Source organism: Cavia porcellus, unplaced genomic scaffold (genome assembly GCF_034190915.1).
Source record: "Cavia porcellus strain 051 isolate PalLab524CR breed Dunkin Hartley unplaced genomic scaffold, mCavPor4.1 scaffold_5, whole genome shotgun sequence".
Taxonomy (NCBI): Eukaryota; Metazoa; Chordata; class Mammalia; order Rodentia; family Caviidae; genus Cavia; species Cavia porcellus.
Genome location: NW_026947488.1, coordinates 68,494,384 through 68,518,051, shown reverse-complemented (window position 1 = coordinate 68,518,051; position 23,668 = coordinate 68,494,384). Strand labels below are relative to the sequence as shown.

The window sequence follows — 23,668 nt, the reverse complement described above, 5'->3', positions numbered from 1 at the left end:
AGCAGAAGCACTTGCTACCCGCCTCAACACCACCTACAAAGGCAAAGGTTTGGGAGAAATGCTCACAGCTACACATTATCACAGAGTAGACCTCTGCCATTTCACCTGGTATGATTAATGAAATTGACTATGTGCCTGTTTAAAAAAATAGGTCTAGCCCACTATTATGACAATTTTCTTTTTTTTCTTTTTGAATTCTTGTAGCAGCTTCTTTTTAAAAATAAGCATTTAAGACAAAGTATTTATTTAAACTTATATTATCTCTCATGCTTACCTTTTTTGTAGTGAGAACACTTAAAATATATCCAGTTACCAATTATCAAGTAAATATTACGTTGTTTTTAAATATAGTCAGCATGTTTCTCATAACGAATGGAAATCCAGCCCTTCCTTTCTGTCCCTTAAGTACTGAGACCCACCAATTCTCTGTCTCTAATGTCTCTCCTTTATCCTGTCCTCATTGAAATTCTCCTTTATTCATCCCTCAATAAAGGCTTAAAATCGCAGCATTGTGCTACAGGCTGGTGACACACAGGGAAGACGAGAGTCAATGAATAAGTAAAAAACAAAACACTGTAGTTACTGGCCAGTAAGCATCCAGGATGATAGGTGTGCAGGACTTTAAAGGCTTCATCCATGTCTTTTTTCTGTCCTAGTATGACTCATGTCTTACTTCAGCCACTGGCAAACTTCCAGCCACATGGCCCTTCTGCCCCCTGCCCTGTTGCCTGAGCTTTATTTCCAAATCAAACTGGCATACCCCTTATTAAGCCCTCCCATTGCTCCCTATTGTGGCAGCCAAGGAAAGCTCCAATCTTCTTGATCGTACTTGTAAAACCTTAAAACTCAACTTGGCTTTCTTACTTTTTCTGTAAAGCATTCTTTTACAGCATATTTACTGTTCTTGCAACCCATGAAAGAACAGAAATGAAAAACATCTACTCTGCCTTAAAATTTTGCCATTAGTATCATTTTCAACCACTCTCTTTCCCCTTCAGCAATCAATCCAGTGGATCATTTTCCTAATGATTGCCGTTCACACTTTGCATAACTGTTTGAAATATCAAGACACTGAATGGTTCTGATGAACACAGATAATCAGTCTGTGATTATTTACCATCCTGATGTATTCACAGAGGCTCAGTGCAGGTACACAGCATAGAGTAACCATGCAGCAGTCCACAGGAAACAAGTCCTCCTCTTATGGACATTGAGTCTGTCCTTATAGATGAATGCCATCTCAGGAGTGAATGAGAGTCACCACTTCTCCCACTGTAATAATAGCCATTCATTTACTTACTAGGTCATTCAGGCATCAGACAATTTCTGCTAGCTGATATCATGTGTTGCAAGGACAGACTGTGTCTCTATAGATCTCACAGGCCCTTTTATGATAAATCTGTGATTTGATCAAATGCTAGCATAATACAGGAATGAATCAGGTCACTGCTGAGGAAGTCAAGGAGTTTAGAAGAGGTCAGTTGAGAGGTTCTTAAGAGTAAATAAATGGGTCTTTTGTGGCAAGAATTGTGTGCATTTAAGCAATTGAGGGTAATAGTAGCAGATGGATGGCAAAAATTGCTGCCTTATTACGTGGAATCAAAATGCACAAGTAATCAAGAAACTATGCAGCATGTTTGCAAAATTATGGCAAATTCAGGGAAGCAGAAAAGAGTGGGGAAAGGGTGCAGATGTAACAGAAAATGCCACACATTCCCCCAACCAATATACTTCAGTTTCTTAGTTACCCAGCTAACAATAGTTCCTGTTCCAGTTCCAGTTGTTTTTTCTTTTAGAAACAGCTGGTCAGTGTGATGCCTAGCTGGTTACTATGATGCGTATTGTAAGAAACAATCCCCAACCGACAAGCCATTCTGCTTCTGTACTTCCTGCTTGCCTATCCTATATAAGTCCTCGAATACCAGAGACTTTGGCCTGATATTCTTGGAATGATCCCTATCAGTGCCTGTTGACTCCAGTCCTGGGTGTTGTTTCTGTTTCTGATTGCCGTTGCACAGACACAGAAGTTGCTAGAAGGTAAGCAGAATACAGATTGTAAAGGACTTGTACTAAGGAGCTCAAACTTTCTCTGTAAGCATTAGGGATCCAAGGGAAATCACTAAGCAGAGAGATGACATAATCAGGTATTTTTTGAATGAAGATCTAGTGTTGGTATAAAGGATGAATTTTAAGAAAGCATTATTTCCTGAATGCTTTTAAGGAAAGAAAGCTCCCATTGCCAAAACCTAGCTAACTCTTCATCTTTGTGTGTCTTCCTAGTGACAGTGCTGGCCATTTTCCATGAATTGCATGTCGACCCTGACCTGTATACACTCTTGTTTGGGGAGAGTGTGCTGAATGATGCAGTGGCCATAGTCCTCACATAGTAAGTACCATGACTCAGCCTATGTTTCTTTAACCACATGAAATATGATGCCACTCAGAGCTAATTCCTGATGTCTTTAATGAAATCTTTTCTCTGTGTCATAGTGATGGGCAATTTCTTGCTTTTAAGGATTTGTTATCACAGATAATCTCCAATAATGTTCGCAATTCATTAAGCACCTAATTTCTAATACTATTAATGGGTTTCACATTTCCAGCTTATTACAAGACACTACCCAGAGGGTAACAGATATTTTTTTTTCTCAGTGCTTATATTTGGCTGCTTCATTTAGGGTTTATAAAAAGCCCATAAATGAGCTTCCCTCATTTCAAGTCAATACCATTTAATTTTTTTTCCTCGGACAAGTCACTTTCCAGATAACAGACTAACAGAAGCCCTTGTATTTATAGAGAGTTTGGCAGATTGAAAAGAACTTGAGGGTCAGAATACTTTTATTTCTCAATGCAAATGTAAAGCTTTATAGGAATGTGCACATCTTTAAATCATCGCATGACAAATGAAACTGATGGAGCTTCAACTAAGCTAATATAATTTCCTTTTGTGCTGGAAGGATTTTTTTCTTTGAGATGAGAACTGGTGCTCTTTCCTCACCTCTTTTTTAGACACTTACCATTTATATTTAATAAATGCCACTTTGGTAGCTTTCACTATGTCAAAGGTCTTTTCTTGGTTTTAGATTAAGACTAACATTTTGGGCAACTGTCAGACATCCCAGAGGAAAGGAGATATCTAATAATTTAATGTGACAACTGGACCTTATCTCTAGTGTTAATTACTTCAATGCAGTTAAAAATGTATTATGAAGCAACAAAGGATTTTTAAAAGTCAAATCTCATAGATAGGAATAAAAGAATTGAAAGCACCATTTTTGTTTTTATTTTGTTTTGTTTCATTTCATTTTGTTTTTGTCCACTGACATTACTTACAGTTGCCACAAATTCATCAACTTTCAAGGGAGCCTCCAAATATAGTGCTTATATTTCACCTGGACGCAAAAATACAAGAAATACAAATTAAATGGCTTGGGCAGATTCACAGTGCTAAAGACTACTTTCAAAGAATGCCAATAATTAATTAGAACAAACAGGAATCCCTGACCAAGAAACACTAACATTCAAGGAACATATGGAATAAAAACAAATTTATAACTGCTGAGTTCCTCATTTTTTTTTTACTTCCTGAGATGCCAACTTGTAAAAGGCCAAGCAAAGCCAAGCCACTGAAGCACAAATGACATTGGGAAAGGACCAAGCAGCTGAGAAAAGGTTTGGCCTTTCTGATTCCAGCAAACTACTCACATGTATATGTACTAGCTCATGAATGAATTCCACTTGATAGGTTGGCACCTCTAAAAGTCATTAATAGGCTATGAAGGGAGAAATCTGGAGGGGTGGATGGTTTTCAGTCTTAGTGAAAACATTAATTTCAGAGACAGCATGACAAAGTAGGAAGATTAGATTGAAATTCAAAAGATCTGGTGTTAGGATTGCTACTAAATAACTTTGCAATTATTGCTATTGACAGGAAACCAACCCAAACTGAGGTGAACCAAAAGAGAATCCATGTTAGCTGATTGAAATGAGCACCGTGAATAGAAATGGCTCAGGAAAGACCCCAATGACCTGAGCAGCACTCACTCATTTCTTCAAGATGAGTGCCTTTTTCTGCTCTTGCAGTGACTGCCAGCATCTCCCAGGGATGTCTCATAAAACCAGAGTCTTAGATCTACTATTCTTATTGTCAGGCCAAATTTTGGTGCACTTTATAGATTCTGAAATATTTCCCAACTTACTCGGAGCCAATCACTTTGGCCAAGAAAATGTTCTGCATGTATTGACTCAGGCCTAAGTCATACCCTAGTGACTTCAAGAGTGTGATTAGCTTCACTTTGAACCACATGAGCTGAGACAAGGGGAAGGCAGAATTGTTGCTTAAGTTAATATTGCCAATAAAAAGTTGATAATGGATATAAATACAAGGCAACGAAACCTAGGTGAGTAGTGTAGTGATTTTATGTGGACCATAAATTGTACTTGTTTCTTTGTCTAAAATGTAAGAACAGTTGTTAGTTGTTTTACATAGACTACAAATTATTCTGAGAGACAAATAAAGCAAATACAATTGGGAAGGCTCATATCTCTGTAATGAATGCAGTCTATTATAAGTATTTAAGTATACTTACATTGTCATTTATATCAATATCTTTCTACTTACACAGACTCTCCAGTGCCATTACAATGATTAAAGATAGATCTGCTTCTAGTGAAACATTCTTTCATAAATGTGGCATTTTATGATCCAAAGAATATATAGAACAGAGAATAACCATTTTACATGTGATTTCCTCCATTAGGAATGAATCACTAGTTAAGACATACTGACTAAAGTTGATAAATCCAGAAATGGAGGTTGAAATGTATTACTTATAAAGTACTTGCAAGCAAAATTGATATTATTCAAGTTAAGTAAAGGCAGAATGGGAGAAAGAAATAAGCTAGCTAAATTCCACATTTTCTCATAGTAGATATCAGTACCATATAGAGTTGATAAAGAAATGAAAGTGCTTATTATTAAGAGTTGTAGGACAATCATCAGAAGAAAAAATTAAGTGCTTAAAAATGGATACCATTGCTGTGCAATACTATGGTTCAAACAAAGAGATAAGATCACTTAATTCCTTATTTTGCATCGTGCCATATTATCTGCATGTTTTTGATGCATTTACATTATATTTATTTAATATAATATTTAATGTTTTTCTTCAAATGATCAAGACATCAAAAGCAGAAATTATGAAAAAAAGCCAATTTACTTAACTGAGTAAAGCCACTCAAGTGGGCAAAAAATACTACAGAAAATTCACGGATTAATGATGAACTAAGGAAAGCATTTTCAATACACCTGTTCATAGTTTACTTTATAATATACATAATACATTTTTAATCTCCTCAATATAAAAAATTCACTGACTTTTGATAAGTTACTCCTCTGTGCTGCAGCTACCTGCTTTGTAAAATAAGAATGTTAACGGCACTTGCTTCACTGGATAGAATTAAACACAAAACAGCAAGACCAAGGCCTAGTGCATAACCCAATACTTTGCTAAATCTTAATGACTTTCATTACTCTTATCATCAAAGGCTTCTGATAAAACAAAAACAAGAGAAAAATGAGCAAAAGATGCAACTACATAATGAAAAAAGACGAAACACAAATAGCCAATAACTTCACTAATGATGAAAGAGAAAAATCAAGCCAACTCCAGAATATCATTTTTTTTACCTAGAAAAATCTTCAAAACTTCAGAACTCTTAAAATATGATCATTTTAGAGTAAGTGAGAGCATGGGAATGGAAACCTTTCTATGTTAGTGATGAAAAACAAAATGATACAACTTTTTAAAAGAAAATTTACCAATATTTATTGAGTTTTTAGACTTTGAGAAAAATTTAATGCAGCCATAATTTCTAGAAATTTGATTTATGAAATAATTAAAAGCATGTGCAACAATGAAAATGAGTGCAATGATTACAGCAAGAAGTTGTACATAACTGTTCTGGTTGGTTGAACAAGTTCTTATATATAGATGTTATGGAATCTGTGTGATCATTTTAAAATGATATGGAATAAAGTGTATCAATTTAAAAAGATTCACAGTATATTTAAACAAATAAGAAAATTTAATATATACTATTTATATTTAATAAGTATAAGAACTATAACTAGGAAATATCAATATATAATAAAACCTAGTTTGATTTAAAATCACAGCCAATTTTGACTGGTTTTATTCTGTTTTATCCTCTTTGAAATAAAAAGAATAAAATAAAATCACAGCCAAATATATGTGGGTGTATACATACATATATATATATACATATCTAATTATAGGAGATATGTTTCAATTAACAAAATTTATGTGTAATTACATATTATAAATAAGTTATACTTTTATCCATATAGATATATTAAAATAATGATTTTGCATCATCTATATGTAAATGGCATACATGAAATATCCACTTCTTATGTAAAGTATAATTTATATGTATACACAAAGTATTATGTGAAAGCACAGGTGATTTTTCTTGGCTTGTTTTTTGTGAGTAGTAATAACTACTTATGATCAACTCTAGCCCAAAGAATCCTCATTAGCATAGTTAAGAACTGGCAATCCTTAAAATGCAGATTCCACAGAAATAAAGTTAGAATTTTTTCCTATCCATGAAAGAACAGAAACAGAATAGATATTGTGGGTTTATTTGGCCATTTGTCTGCAAAACAAAAATGTTGCCGGTATTAAACTGAAACATCTACTTGTAAAATAATTCCACAGTATGCAAATGTCTCCAGATTTTCTTAAAGTAAGTACCTCACTAAACCACTGGCTCTTAGATAACAATAGGTGCCTTTATTTCCTGTAAAGCAAATGCTTATAAGAAATTTCAATGTAGTTCATTAAAAGAGAGGGAGAAACGGAGCATCAATTTTCTCTTTTTAAATGAGAGTGCTATGCTGCTTAGATGTTCTTACTTTAAAATGCCATTTAATGTGTGATGCCAGTGAATGCTTGGCACTTAGAGTGAGTGATATTTTGAAAGACCACATTTCTTATAGCTCATGCATCTTAAGGGAAATTTAACATGAAAGTTAATGGGATGGCTGTGAGACTCAAACAACCACAGAACTAAGGAACTATGAGGTATTTTCCAGCTGTTCAACCAAAATGTACTGAGCACCAGCCCAAAACGGACACTGTGTGAAATGACAGTAGTACAGATTAGAGGAACATAGTCATCCATCCTGCCATCAATAATTCCCCACTGAAATAGATAAGCAATAGCTATAACAGGATTTAAAAAGTTGTAACAAAGCCTGGTTCTAAAAATTATTTCAAAACTAGCTGTGACTTTGAAGAAAAAGAGACATTATGGTATCCATTGCTGATTTCCTATTGTCATGCTGTGAAATCCAGTAATTATTTTATTCTTTGTTTAGAGTGTTTTTAGTCTGTTTTGTATTATTTAATTTCAACATACATGAAGGTATGGGCAGCTATTTTGAAGTAAACAAGAGACATTATGGTAGCCATTGTTGATTTTCCTATTGTCTGATTTTGAAGGCCTGTAATACCTTCATCATTCTGCTGTGATCAGTTTAATACTATTTCATTTTGTATAAATTCATTGTGTGTGAAGATATGGATAACTATTTGGAAGAAAACAAAAGACATTATGGTGGCCAATGTTGATCCCCTGCTGTCTTGCTTTGAAATCTGTGTGGCTTACATTGTTTCTTCTCATCTGCTTTGTTCTGTTTTGTTATGGTTTGTTTTACCCTCTTTAAAATAAAAAAAATAGCTGTGTAGTATTTGATATAAAAATATGTCTCTATGGATATTGCATTCTCCCTCTTAATAACATCTCTATGATGACTGTAAGTTCCTTGAAGGCAAGTTACACTTTTCTCCACTCCCACAATGCACAAGTAATTATTTGGTAGGTTATCTAATAATTATTGAATTGAGTCAATTAATCTAGCCCTTGAGTTGCAGATGGAGACATTTTACTAATGATCTCATTAAAACCTATTCTAGATTAGAATGGATATTTAATATTCTTTATTCTGCTTTGTCTGACTATTTAAAAGGCCTTATTAGTTACTCTCCTTAGCTCTCCTCTCCTCTCCTCCCATTTGACCTCTCTGTAAACACAAAGTTTGTGAAGAGTCCTTCTTGATAAGACTAAACTGAAACTTTTATCAAAACCAGAGAAGACAGTATTTCTCATGAATCTCCTAGTTTAAAAACAAAGTACAAGCTCTTACATCTTGACATATCAGTTTCTAAGAGTGGTTCACTTTGATACTCGCATGAAAACTGATAATTACCATGAAACTCATTTGTTTTGATTCCTGTCTTGGTACTATTGTGATACATGATTAAAAGAAAATTTAAGTTATAGCCCTTTTGGCTTAGGAATTTTTTGTCCAGGATGTCTATTCAACGTTAACTTCATCACACACTAGGTGGTGTCACATGCAGAACTGGAAGGCTACCCTGGGATCTTTCCAAAGAGGACAGACTTAGCTGGTTTTAGTCATGCATACCTGTAATTGTAGCACTTAGGAGGATGAGTTCAAGAGTAACCTGGGTAGCAGAGTGAGTTGGAAGTCACGCTGAACTGCATAGCAAGACCCTGTCTCAAAAAGCAAAAACAAACATAAAACAGACAAATGAAAAAGAAGCAGGGCACTTGTGCTCCGTTTGCATACAGTTGTCAGACATCTGGCATGGGTTGCCTACAGCTCTGCCTCCTGCTTCTGTCTTGCTTATTTTTGCTCTTTTCTGATTCCTTATTCCTATTGCTTGGCTGTCACTGACACTGCAACTACCCTGTCTCTTAATGTTCCTGTCCAGATTACTAGGACTTGACGTTGGCTTTATCCTGTGACTCCTTTCACTCCTTGTTTCTTGAATTTGATCTGACATTCACTGGACACTTCTCTGAAATTCATCCAGGTGATTGGGGGCTTGGTTTATGTCAGACCATGCATGACAAATTGCCTACCAAAAGCAAATAAATAAAAGGAATCCATACTGAAGGTTTCTAATCTCAGTTCCATTGTACTTTAATTTATTGGTGCATAAATCAGATGTAAGTAACAGAGACTCAATTCAAATTAGCTTAAGCAAAAGAATCATTGACCTATTTAACCAGAGTTTAGCTGACTCCAGCATGTCAGGCTCAGGAATTCCAATATGGCTGTCTTTTCTTTCTTTTTTTCCTCTTGATCCTGATTGCCTCTGAGTGGTACCCACATTCTTTCCCAGTACAGAAAAGTAGCTTATTCTATGAATTAGGAGAGAGTGATCAATGGCCACTCCAGACCTAGTTTTTTAGTACAAAATAGCACTCCATTTTCTTATTATTTGCATATAAATCACAAGACCCTAATCAACTCTGTATCAGAAGATCATTCCAGGCTAATCACACAGCACTCTAAGGAAACTAAGCACTGGTTATACCTGAATCATATCCCCTTTCTCCATGGCTAATGGCATGAAATCTATCATTAGAAGAAAGTGGTTGAAAGACAAGTACAGGCATCCCAAAATAATAGTGACTATATTTCATAATAGAATGTTTAGAACATGGTAGGTTGAAAGGAAACTACAAACCTGAAAAAAAATGCTTTATTTAAAAGGGAACATTTTTTTCTAAATGTAGAGCTGCTTTTGAAGAGTAGAAAAGGAAATTCCTCATGTGTGAGACACGCACCAAAAGTGGGAAGTTACAGCTGTCAGTGGCCACATAAGTTTGTAAAAGCCCAGAAGTTTTGGAGATGTGAATTCCATTTTCATATGGAAGCCAGAACCTGTCTTTTAGTCACGGTAATACAATTTACCAATTGAATACAGCCTGGAGTTGTAAAGTGTTCCTTTATTCACGTAGATGCTGTCCACCAGCCTTAAGAAGCAGTGAAGGAATTCTCTGGAATTTGAGAAAAAGGAAACCCCTGGCCTGGGAAACTGTGACTCAGGAAGTACAAGCTAATAAAATAACATAAAAAGCTTTCAGGAGTATTGAAAAACTGCCTCAGCCACGTTCCTACCTCTTAATTCCAAATACACCAAAACTGGTCTAAAATGATATTTTTCACACCCAGGCACATGAAAATCCCACGGGAACAATAAAACAATTCTTTCTGAAAATGAACTCACAAAAAAAGGAAAAGGCCTCTAAAGGAAGTAACTCCACCATGAAGGAAATCCAGGAGATAAGCAAACAAATATATACCAGAAAAACAAGTACCTTAAGGAATTAAACCCAAAGTTGGGAAATCAGACGAAGGTTATAAATAAAATAGGCATATTAAAAAATGACTGAAGAGGTTAATAGAGAAGTAGAAAATTTTTAAAAGAACTATACAATAGAAAATGACTTTTCAAAATGGAAAATGTTCATAGCAACATTAAAAACTAAATAGATGACATAAATGTTATAGTAAATCAATTAGCAAAACAGAAGCTAAAAGTGGCAATGACCCCAAATGACACAGATTAAAAACATGAGAAACTGGTTAAGAGACATGAAGATAGCATAAAAAAAATCCAGAATAGCTCAATAAAAGTTTCAAAAGCAGAAAATAAAAAATCAATTTATGACAGAATTTGAAGAGATGATGGATAATAATTTTCCAGAATTAGAGAGACAAATTGAAATATCAAACTATGTCCAGAGCTCGATTAATCAAAACTAATCCAAATTCAAATACATGGTAGTTTTGAGGGTGTGTGTGTGTGTGTGTGTGTGTGTGTGTGTGTGTAATTTTAAAGAGCTTATTTGTCTAGCTACTGATGCTTGAATTGGGCAGCACCAGACTGCAAGCAGTTAAGATTTCATTAATGGAAAATGTTTATAAGGTAGCAAGCAAAAGGACAGAGAGGATAATATGTTCAAAATAACTAATAGCCTATGTTCTAAACTCAAATAAAATACTGCATAAAAATAAAAATGAAATACATGATAAGTTAAACACTTTACCACTCTCACTAGTGATAAATCTTCCAAAGGATATGATTAGGTAGAAATAGGAAAGTATGAAAAGCAAGAAGCAAAGTATGTTAAAGAAATTGGAAGAAATGTTTACAAATGTAAGGAATGACTGAAAAAAATAATGATGATGAATAATGGGGGAACAAATCAAGGTGGACCTCCATTACTATATAATCCACTACAGTGTTCAAAGATGGAGAACATGAAGTGTTCATGGAAAAAGACAGTGGGCACAAAGTGGAGACAGAGCAAAGGACCTGTGTATTTAAAAATCCAGGTCTCACATTACCATTGTCATCAAAATGTTTTTCAAAATGATGAGAGCCTGGCAACAAATCATTTCTTTTCAATATGGAATAGAAATGCTGAAATTAGTCTATGCACACTATTAAAGCTGTAGGTAGTCTTTCACAGTATCAAACTGTGTGAAGGATACCTGTAGGCTAGACCTTCATATTTCCCTTTGTCTTCCTAATTTCTCTCTCTCTTTTTATTTTACAAAGAATTATGGAATCTTTATTAAAAAATTATGCGTCATAACAGGAAAAATCTGTGCGTTAAGATGATACTCTAAATCTGGTGATTATAGGAACTTAGAAATCTGCATAAATACCTGCAAGCTTGTTTCTCTTGTTTTATTGTGATTATCTCATGTTGTCTGTCAGATTTAGAATCCACAGTAGAGATCTACCTATTCACTTCTCTTCAGTTTCTAGAGAGAAGTTACTTCTCTGGATGGTAAACTGGGAACACTGCCATACCAGTTACTACATGCTGTGTCATAGAGCTGTTTTTAAAATTGTCCTGTACATGCACAATGACTTTGAGCTCATTTTTCTAGACAACAAAACAATTTTGAGTGAAGGTTGGAGCAGATATTTCTGTCTTCAGCTGCCTATAATCATTTAGTCAGAGTAACTCCTTATGCTCTTTAGCATCACTTGAAATTTCATCTATCTTGATTGGAGAGCACAGTGGTGTTTTCTAGGCTGGGCCCAGAATGACCAGTGTCATATTATGAAGAAGTCTGGTTATAAGCAAAATACACATGAGGCAGAGGTGGAAGTAGGGTGCTAGTAGAATGAACAGTAAGAAATTACTGGCCTACGAGTCAAAATATACAGGTGGGTCTGAAAAGTTTATTTTCTTTCTATCATAAAGCTACTTAAGAAATCAAATCATAATCAGCATCCACTTTATTAATTCACCATAGGAAATCACTGTCATCAGGATTTCAAGTACCCCATACACTATATAATAAAAGCAACTTTTCTTGTATCAGGCCTGCAAATTAGAGCAAATAATATTCGAGGTTAAAGATATATTGGATGTTTGTCTGCATCCTTCATAGAAAAAATTATTTTGCAATGAAACTTAAAATTTTGAAGTGCTTGACAACTCCCTTCTAATGGAAATATTTATGATAACTTCAAATTACTAAAAGTTTGATAAGTTAAGTAAATATAGCTATTTCCTTATTAGACAAAGCTGAAATGATGGCTTGAAGTGTTTGATTCTGTGATTCTTCTCCATTCTTCAGTGACTAAACTATTCTCCTCATTGATGCACTGTAATTTTATCATGACCCAAGAATACCAACTTGTCTCTATTTAGCATCCTTTAATATCTGATGGGAGTGGATTAATAGTGATTTCTCCTTTCTTTCTGTTGTGACTATTGGCATAAATTCATAATATGGTACCTAGCAGTACCATGATAATTCATAAGTAGCTATCAGAGTTGCTTGCCATGAAAACAAATCTTGTCTCTGGCTTCATGTGCAGTAAGATTTCCAAAGGCTGACAAACTGACTTCTAAAGGCAGTATGATATGAAACACCAAAAATTTAAGGGAAGTCATATATTTAAAGTTGTTTGTTTTGACTGAAAGAGGGGGGACAAAAGCATATCTCAACAAAAGATAAAACTGTAAATAGTTTCAGGAACTCTAGGTTAAGATTTTTTCCCTTAGGTGTATTTTCTTTCTGATTCTGTTAAGCCCAACTTTTCATTCTGAATGACCAAAAAAAGATCTTTTAGTTCAGGTGATCAATTCTGAATTCTTTCCTAACGAAAAAGTTTTCATAAAACAAGAGGCCAAATAAATATGTGATCATAATTTTGGCCCAAATTAAAAACTGTCTCTTGGCCTAGAGAATATGGTCAGTCCATATTTCTTTCCTAAGCTTTATAATGAATTTACATGGCAGACTTATTGCAGATTTTAGGTGGGTTCTGCCTTACTGGGGCATGTAATGGTTAGGGAATCTGATTAAAACTGGAGCTATTCAGCAACAGAAGGTGAACACAGGGCCCATTTTTCAGAGCTTGACTGCAAAGCCTGACACCCTCCCCAGCTATTGGATGATAAATGAACTGTCTTTGAATACCCAGGTCCTCTGCTAATAGCTTTAAAATGTTGGTTGTTTATGGTAAAGAAGTTGGGAACTGTTATCAATTTTTCTGTCCCAGGGGCCCTCAAATATATCATTTTGCTCATAGCCAGAAGGGTAAGAAGTGTTGAATGAAAAAGAAATAAATCCTTTCATCATTTAGATGTTCTTCATGGATTATCAGCAAATTTCTCATTTCAGAAGTTAGTCAAGTGAGTATCAGTAAATTCTCATATGAAATGAGATACATAAAAATCCTGAACACCCTCTTGCTGACATTATCCTGTAATATCAGAGTCATAGGAGTTTAATCTGATTTTTTCATAGTTGTTTATTTCAAATTGTATACACGAAACTCAAATTCCAAAGCCCCTGACACTGGTTTATTTTCTAAGTAACAGTTAAAGGTTCATATTTGATCTAACACTATTAGTGTAAGTATACCATTGATTCTCACCTACCTGTCTGTGGGGTTGCCCTTTTTGTCTTTATTCACATTCCTATCTTTATCTGTTCAATTTGCTTTTCTAGAAATCAGAAGTATCATTGCAGTAGAATTAATTTTTCTTTGAGAATCAGCCCTCAGATTTTCAATTTTCTCATAGCTGCTGAATTTTAGTCTTTTTAGTAGCATGCTTATATGAAAGAATTATGAAAATAGCAAAGTATATGTATATGTACATTCAATTTTATTTTTATTAGCAATTCTGGTAAAAGTTTTGGTAGAAAACCATTAACCGTAGAACATACTTCAGCAGTAGATTGTATGGATCAGTGGAGATGGGGTTGGTGGACATTCAGAAATGGACATTCAGAATGTCCTTTTCTAACTTCAGACTGTTCAGCATGGCAGCTGGGCTCCCCAGTCAGCTTGTTCATATTATCAAGAAGGCAGCATTGGTACACCACATCTTAAGGAATAAAAATCCATTGAGAATGTAGAAATGAGATTACATTGACGCTCTGGATCTTGAAGCAGATAAGATCCAACTTTACATAGAAACAGAACAGTAGAAAACAAAAGGTCAAACATGTATAACTTTTATTAAGATGTATTTAAAAGAATGTTGTATCCATAAAACAGAGATGAGTTGAAATTTTAAAAAAGAAAATTATAGAAATTTAAAATATAAAATTGAAGTATTTATAGGTACTGCCTAACTAGAAAATACAAGACTCAAATGGCAAAATACTGCAGAACTCAAAAATCTGGTTAGAGGAAAGATTGACATACAAAAATCAATAGCTTTCCAAGACTTCAGAAATAATTAGTGGTAAAATATAACAAAAAATTATTTTGTTCACAGTAACATTTGAAATATGGAATAATTAGAGTATACTTAATAAATGTATATGGGAAAATAAAAATCTTAATTTTAGTAAAGGATGAAAACTAGTCTCAAAAATTGAGGACAACTTTGAGATAGGATGGGGAAATTCAGTATTGTACAGTAGTCCATTCTTACCCATGCAATCTATATATCTGGAGTAAACTTACTTCCCCACAGATTATTTGATGGGTAATTTTAAGGTCCTTATGAACCTTCTGTTTAAGACAGCAAGATAAAGTACCTTTATTGTTCTAGACTTCCTCAGAACAACTTAAAACTAAAAAAAAAAGCATTGAAAAGTAAAAAATTCTGTATCTCTGGTAACAGGAAAATACTTGCAACTCTAAACCATAAAATATGAAATATTTAAGTATGAAACATTAGGGCCAGATAACGCAAAACCTCAGAGAAGAGATGGAATAATGCCAAATCATAGAAGCTACTTGCTCTCCAACTGACAGCACACCACATTGCTGAAAAGACCAGCTAATATTCTGATTTTGAGAGCACAGATAAAATCAGGTGGATGGGTCAAGGGGGAAACAGGGAAATGATCTGATCTTCAAAATGACAAAGAATAGTAGAAATCATGCTGATTTCTACTCGTTTTCAGTTTCATAGTCAGGCACTGTGGAGGTTCTTTATATGGATATAAGGCAGGACAGGGATTTTCTAGTCAAAATATAATTCCTTTGCGATGTTTGGGGATTTTCTCTATGCTAACATCCATTGCATGCCATGAAGTACAAAAAGATATGTTCCCAACAGGAAGAAAATAATAAATTTGGTGAGAAATGCTTAAGACAACCCGTGACAGTTTTTAAAATACAGTAGCTAAATCTTTTGAGACTTCAGAAAGGCTCTGTGCACCCCCAACACCATCCCCTCCAACCCTGTCTTGAATCTGTAGAGCACAGAAGAGTGGCTAATGCCAGGTTCTAGGACTAAGCCTTCAGAGTCTAGCAATTTCCACTTTCTGTCCTTTGGAAAACTTCTTGGAACTCAGCCACCATACTGTGAAGAAGCTAAGCTGTGCTGTGAGGAGAACTGTACCTGTAGAAACTGAGTAAATGACAGAACTGTCCAGACATTTATTTATCTCTCAAGCTTTTTCTCTTGGGCATTATTAGCACAGTTTTAATCTCCCTTAAGAGAGATACAAAAGACACTTTAGAAGCGATAAAAATAGAACATGCTTTTCTGAAAACATTATTGGGACTATAGATGATGGATAATAAGAAATAATACAAAACAAAAGTAGAAAAGTAGTAAAAAATTAAAAAGTATAATAATGACTTTATTAAATATGATAAAAATGGATAACAGACAGTTGGGTGGCTTTAAGAAGGAAACACATGGAGAATATTTGAAATTATGCTCAAATAATATTATACTGAGATTTTGTAATAAATAGATTGAAAGAGTTAAAGGACCCAGTGGATTCTAGGAAAATTTTATTTAGAATGAACAATATGAGAAATAATCTGATATTACTGAATTTCAAGTGAAAGCAAAGAATTGTGGGGCATCTAGGCAGAAAATTCAGGTCATTTACAGCAGCAAAAATAATCAGATTGGTCTTCAACTTGACCACAGTGACATTCAATTTCAAAAGATGGAAAAGCAGCACATTTTCACTTTTAAGGGAAAGAATGTAAAACCTAAGCCAAATTGTCCTTCCAATATAAAGACCACAGATTCAGTGTTCTAATAAATAGAATGGGGCAATAGGATATTCTTTTGTGAGAAAAAGTTAATGCCTAATTCACATTGTTAACAAAAAGAAAGTCTGAAAAAATTACAGAGCTAAATGTTAAGAAAAATGATGTAAAGTATTAAGAATTTTTTTAAAAAATTGGAATGGTAATGGTATTCCTAAATAAGATTCAAAAAATATAAAGGAAAAATTAAGGAATGTAATTATATGCAAAATTTAAAAGACAACAGCATAAATACAAAACAAGTGATAAGCTAGAAAAAATATTTGCAGTATCTTTGACAGTCTTTAATACACAATGAATGCCTACTAATCAATATAAAAATATAAAAATATGAAAAGTAATTTCCATGTATGTATCTCTATAGCTGTATAACACATATTTCACACACACATGTTTCCATATGTATGTATATATTAACACATCTGTATAACATATATGACAAAAATTATGAGTGCCTAATTCTCATGAGTGTTGACAAGACTAAAGAAAATTAGGCTCTTAGAATTTTCATCAGTATCAGTCAAAATTTTAAATGTGCCCACTAACGTTACTTCTAGTAATCTACCTCAGTGAATGTTGGCCTATATCAACAAAGATGCTTGCACACTACAATGTTATGGTAACAAGAAAAAAATGTAAATAGCTAAGCATCTGTTGATAAGGATGTAATTAGATATGTTCATTGTGCTACATACTAACTATAAAAAATTAGCAGCTTAAAAAAGTATGACATGGAAAAATCTCTAAAGATATTTTAATTTACAAAATAAAATTTCCAAAAAAACAAAGATATAATGGCATTTAAACAAAATATCTGTGTATCTATACAAATAAATGCATCAGAATGACATTTGTATTTCATTCTTCATACTTTTCCGTCACCTTACTCTCAAGCCAGAGTATATTACTGTCTTACTTCTATAATAAAAATGATGTAAGTATGAAATGCATTTTAGTGGGAATAAAAGTATCTCTCCTGCTTACCTAATAGAAGTTTAAAGATGTGCTTACTTCTGATCACTTCCAGCTGGCATGATAGTCGGTGTTGTTAGTGGGTCTTTATTAACGGATGAATGATGTGTAATGAAGATTCAGTGCGTTGATCCTTGTAAAGGATTATATGGCATAAAGTATTAATGTAACAGCACAACCTGATTTTTGAATGTTAAGATTAAAACCCTAGGAATGATGCATGTGCCTCTGATTCCTATACAGTTTATTAAAAAATGAAATCTTTGGTCAACCAATCATAATAAACTAGATAGTTTAAATAGCTATTCTGGAACACAATAATCCAGTAAGACCTGATAAAGCTCTAAAAACCTGATCATAATTCTGCCTTTGTTTATGAAACAGTAGTATCTCCATCTCTGAGAACAGTTTATCATGTAACCCAAATTTGAGATATATCCCCCAATCTGTGGACTTCCAAAAAAAGAAATAAAATTTTCTGTAGTATTAAACTCGATCTTAAATTTCACATTTTGATTTTTTTATTATTTGAAGTTTCATGTTCCTGGTAATGTAAAAATGTGTATGAAGTTTTAGATTTGTGCACAAGGAACTTGTGTCTGGAAAAAAAGTTTAATAGACAATCAAGAATTATTGCCAAGAACAGAAAATATAAGTGCTTTATGAGCCAATCAAGTAATCATAGGGAGGTACAGGATACAAGACAGCAAGATGGGATGGAAGACACACAGCCTCCAAAAGTACTTTCAGAGGTGCTCATTTAAATTGTACACAGTGTGATAGCTGAACATACGTGGATATAGTAAATTTGTGATCCAAAATTGACATAAATGCTCTTTCATTAGACTTGGCATCCTCCCCTCAGGATATTCTCATTTTCACCTCTCCTCTATTGTACCTGCTCTTTTTTCAGCAAGAACTTCTCTCTCAAAACGGCAATCATTTCTCAGGACCGAAATCATGTCCTGTATCTCCAACAAGCATTCTTAAAAACTTTCCAGGCAATGGTTACCATCTCTGAACCTCCAGAGACAACTTATTTGGAACCTAGGCTGTCACAGTGAGAGACTAAAATCAGTCAATCAATCACGGATAAGACTCAATTGCAGTGTGATCAGCATGAGATCTTGCTCCCGGATTTGATGATCTCAGGGAAAGGCAAGACAGCTTTGAGAAGCAGTGAGTTCTTCCTTCCATCACCTTTTACTGGCTTCCCTATACACTTAAGCCATTGACCAAGGACAAACTCTTGGAATCATATAATAACTAATGGCATATGTTTCAGGAAGGCCTGAACAGTACTGGATTTATTCATGTTTTGAAGAAATATTTGAATTTGTTATCCAAATTTGAAAATCAAATCTATTAACATAAAAAAGTCCAGATTTCTGGCCTCTTCTGAAAAAGCTAGGCGAGGCATTACTGAAAGAGCTTAGATGCATTTCTGCTGAAAAGTTAGCTGGCATTAGGAAATGGGACCCCTCCTCTTTAAGCCAAGCATACTACTTGCGAACTGAGTAAAACGATCATGTACCAAGGTTTACTGAGTTTGTACAGGTTTACTGAGTTTCTTCTCAAAGAATGAAGAGGAAAAGCAGTATTTCTTCTTCTTAAGTCGCTATCAAAGGAGGAAAAGTTAAAAATGAGGCTGTCCTCATATTACATATCCAACTCCTACAGAAATTTGGCTTTGACACTCTTAGCATTGAATAAGAGCATCATCTCCTTGATGTGAAAATCTTAAATATTAAAAAGGTAAAACTATTAAGCATTAAAAGTATCTCCTTCTGAAAATCTCCACTTCTGTTCTACATAAGACGTAACTCCAATTCATCATCCATGTTACTCTACTGTGAAAAGTTTGTTTCTATGTTTTTCAAAAGTGCAGTAAAGTTTTTGATGCAAATCTAGGGATTATTTTTAATCCTTACTAAATTTTATTTGGATTTATGCAAGGTGCTTAACCTCTCATCAGAAACTGTGTACTTAATGGAGAATTCAAAGTTAGATAAAATTAAGTAATTGAGCATTGATTTATGTAGCAATAAAATCCAATATGTCTTGTACCTTGGCAGAGAGCTTTACTAAGGGACTTATTCTGTTTAATATTTCAATGACTGAGATCATGGGACAGATTGCAGACTTGTCAAATTTGCAATTGATGTGAATTTGAGAGGTACGGCAAATATACTGAATAAAATATCAAGATTCCCAAAAGGAAGAAATAGGCTGGAGAAACACACTACATGTATTAAAGGTTAGTTTGACATAACTAGTCTCTTAATTATTAATAATCATATAATAATAATCCTGACAGATTTTGTTTTAGGCTATTTACTAAATAAGCCCTGGTAAGAGTATTTCCGAGGAACTCTAAGCAAAATGCATAATATTCTGATACTATATGGAATATGAATTCATTTTTAAAATTTTTTTCAGATGAAAAAAATTGAAAAATGAACCATAAATCAGAGTTCCATTTTATTTTCTTCAGTTTTCACCTAATGAATTCAACTGGGAATCTGATAACTAATGTCTAATCATTTCCCAATGAGCCACATTATCCTAAATAAATAGATATTATCTTTTTTAAAAAAACCCTAATAGGTAACAGTTAAGGCAAAAAGAATCTACTTAAGCTTCTATAATAAAAGGAGTACTTTTGTGCTCTACACAAGAGTCTTGTCTTCACTCAAAGTAAACTAGTATGTTAAACAAAAAGATGATGAAGTATATTTTCAGTTGTCCTGGAATTTTCTAGAAGTTTACAACATTAGTAGATCTTACCTATTATCTCATTCTTTTCTCACGTCTAGAGCATCTCTACTCTTCCCATGACTTAGTGGATCAGACAAGTGCTTGCTCTGTGTTATTGTGTTTCTAAGTTTTGTTTTTTCCCTCCGTTTATGTTGACTGGTTGGGAAAATTATTTAAATGAATCTGAAATCTCGCTAAAAAGTTTTTTTTTTTTAGTTTACACTCATTGATGAATAACCTAAAGAAAATCATTGTAAAGGATAGCAGATTGTCTTCCCATTTCTCCACACAGCCAAATTGAGGATAATTAAATACTGAATTCAGCAGAAGACATACCTTGAGTTTTTTTTATGAAGTCTCACATCAGAAGATAAAGAAATAAAAATGTCATAGTTATATTATGTTCCTTTTCCTTGTGTCTTAATCACTTTTGCATCACTGAGACACAATATACCACACCTGCATATTAAAAGAGAGCAGTTTGACTCTCTGTCACAGTGCACATCAAGCAGGACAGAATGGCTGAAGAGACAACTCATTGCTGCAGACAAGAAACAGAACTAAAGCAGGAGCCCCAAAGAGAGATAAACCCTTCCAAGCCACGCCCCACCTGTCTCCACCAGACCCCACCTCCTAAGAGCAAGTCAGCTATAAACTGTCAGTGAACTAATCCACTGACGATTATCATTCTCCGTGTTACAATCACTCCCCCAAACCCCACACGTGAGCATATGTGGTTTTGGAAGACATCTAGACACAAAGTATAATACCTTGTTAAAAGTGGCTTCTCTGCTGCTGTCTTAACCTCCTTAGTTGGTCCATCAAACACACCTCCAAAAGGAGGAGGGAGCTTCTTTCTTAATCTCCATTGTATTCCCACTGCCTGGTTTCTGGCTTCTGACACTCAATGAACACTAGCTGTTACCTTCCCTCACCAATTTATCATCTTCACCCAGCACAGTTTCTTACACTGGTAGGTGCTCATTACATGTTTGTTGAGTGAATCATTTAAAAATCGGGTGAAGGGCTGAGAATGTAGCTCAGTGTGTAATAGAGCACTTGCATAGCATGCGGTGAGGTTGTGAGTTCAATTGCTAGCACCTCACACAAACACACGTACACACACATTCAAAATCAGGTTATCTATCAAGCTTAATAAATGACTCTCCATTAATGAGCTAATAATTGGAGTAGACAGATCATTTATTTCTTTGGTGATTCCTCACTCCCACCCCTTGGTGACCAAATACAACTCATTATATTTAAAGAACATCACTTATTCTTTGTTGATATCATCACAAAAATAATTCCTATACATGTAGATGTTCCAGAGGAAAATAGAAAGATGGTCATTGAACTTACCAAAGATTTTACTTAATTAAACATTAATCATATAGCTTTCCTGTTGATACTATTTCTATCCATTCTAATTTTAATTATAACTGATGCAACAAGTATAGTTCAAAGAATGAGGGCCGGGATTTAGCTCAGTGGCATAAGCGCCTGCCTTGCAAGCATTTGGTCATGAGTTGGATGGCCAGTACCAAAAAAAAAAACAAAAAACAAAAAAAAAAAAAAAACAAATGAACTCATAGTTTAGAAAATCATTGGTCTAAAAAAATAATTGATTTATATGATGCAAATAGTTCTAAATACATCTAAGAGTAAGTATTATTATAGTTGTTAGAGTACTTTTTCTGTTCTTTTATCCCTCCACTGTCCCATCTTTCCTCTATCTGTCCTTTAGGAAAACAGCTTTTGGGCCCCACTTTCTCTGTTAAATGAACAGCAACATGCTCCTTCTAGGAGGTCACAGTGAGAGAGAAGTATTCTCCTAAGTGTGTTTACAAAGGACCAACATATATTTAGAGAGAGAGCCTCAGGGTAGAATTCACAAAATATTAAATACTTTAAATCAGAAATATAGATACAGTAATTAAATAAAGGTCTGCCCTCCTGGCAATTTACAGTTTAATTGTGGCTTTTTCATTCAGTTAGTTTATAATCTAATTCTCCAGCTTAACCAGAGAAGTATATGTTCATCATCATTCAACCTGTATATCACCAGCATCATGATATTTTTGTCTTTGCACTTGTCAATTATTTTTATTGATCTCTGTCACAGATGGAATTTTTCACTGATAACTAGGTAGTTCAGAGAAGTGAAAACAAGAGCCATGTAGTAGAAAATAACAATAAGAGGAAATGGAGAGATCCAGGGACCAGGTCACTAGAGCTATTCATTTCTCCACTGGCGTTGAGTTCTGCAAAACCCAACTCATTGCCGACTGTGGAACACAGTCCTTTGGCAGCATCAGCTGTTCCAGCTTCACACAGTAGGTAAGAAGTCTACCAGAAAGTAATGACTACGACCTCTTTGTAGCACTGCTTTGCTATATGTAGCCACCTCTGCATGTGGAACGTGGTATCTGTGCTGTGCATGGCAAAGCTCAGGGATTTCGCCTGTGTGGAAAAAAGTCAACAGGGACTGACAATCATATCAGAATTGAGTGGAGGCTCAGAAATATCCAGGCTTTATGTTGTTCTTTTCCTTTTGAGTTGATCCATGATCCACAACAGTCACCTGTCAAATTTTTATTTTAGTATTTGAGTGTTTACTTATCTTATGTGTTGATACTTTACTTACATACACCATCTCATTCAGTCATTCAAAATAACTATGCTACACAGCTTCTTACACATATCCCCACTGACTAGATGAAAAGACTGAGGCTTGGGAAAATTAAGCTATTTGCCCCAAACCTCTCAACTAATAAGTGGCAGAATTTAGGGTGTGTCTATTGCTCAGCTATTTGATACATTTAAATGAGATAAGTAGAATAAATTTCAAAAAAAGGGATCAAAGAAGTTTTGCCAGAAAAGGACCTCCCTGCAAATGAAACAAAGAACCATGGCATGAGTCCTAAAGGCAGGAGCCACCAGGGAAGAAGGGATTCCCTCTGACCTGGCTGTTACCTGAATAAAGCATGGTGGTGACCAGGGCAACCTGAAGGGACCTGGGTTGAAGATCCACCTTGGTCACTTCCTAGTGGTCCCAGACAGGTTACCTGGCCTACCTGACTTTCAACAAAATACAGGTGGGGAAAAACAAAAGAAACATGTCCAAATTTGGAGGAAACTTAGCAAAATGGGCCCTTTTGTTAACTGTAAAATATGAAAATGGTATTTATCTTTTAGCCTTTTATGTTAGTGCAGTCTGATCTTCCTGAGATACTGCGGGGAGAAAAGAGCCATTCTTGGAAGTGTTTAAACTCTGTTTTTCCGCAAACTTCTGGTCCTGTGGGTGGCCTTCCAGGGTCAGCTGGAACGTAGTGGAGATTAAAGAGAACTAGTTTATCCGCTTACCCAGACCTATTATCTTGTTAAGATGAGGATTTATGAGCCTTCCCTCAGGATTGACACAACATGACACCATGAGATGAATTTTTATCTAGAGCACTGCAAAACATTGTACAAATGCACTGAACTAAATAAAAGCTGTGAGGATTTTAATATTTGGCTTCTGTGCA

The 23,668-nt window shown here is 34.6% G+C and overlaps 1 protein-coding gene across 4 annotated transcripts in view; it reads left to right on the top strand.

Annotated features, from left to right (window-relative positions):
* Slc9a9 (solute carrier family 9 member A9) overlaps positions 1-23,668 on the top strand; it is a 691,893-nt gene that overhangs the window by 329,060 nt on the left and 339,165 nt on the right. For all 4 annotated transcript variants that reach the window (XM_013159812.3, XM_063249139.1, XM_063249140.1 and 1 more), the window contains exon 6: positions 2,281-2,386. In XM_013159812.3, the coding sequence (XP_013015266.1) occupies positions 2,281-2,386 (106 nt within the window). The remainder of the gene's footprint in view (positions 1-2,280; positions 2,387-23,668) is intronic.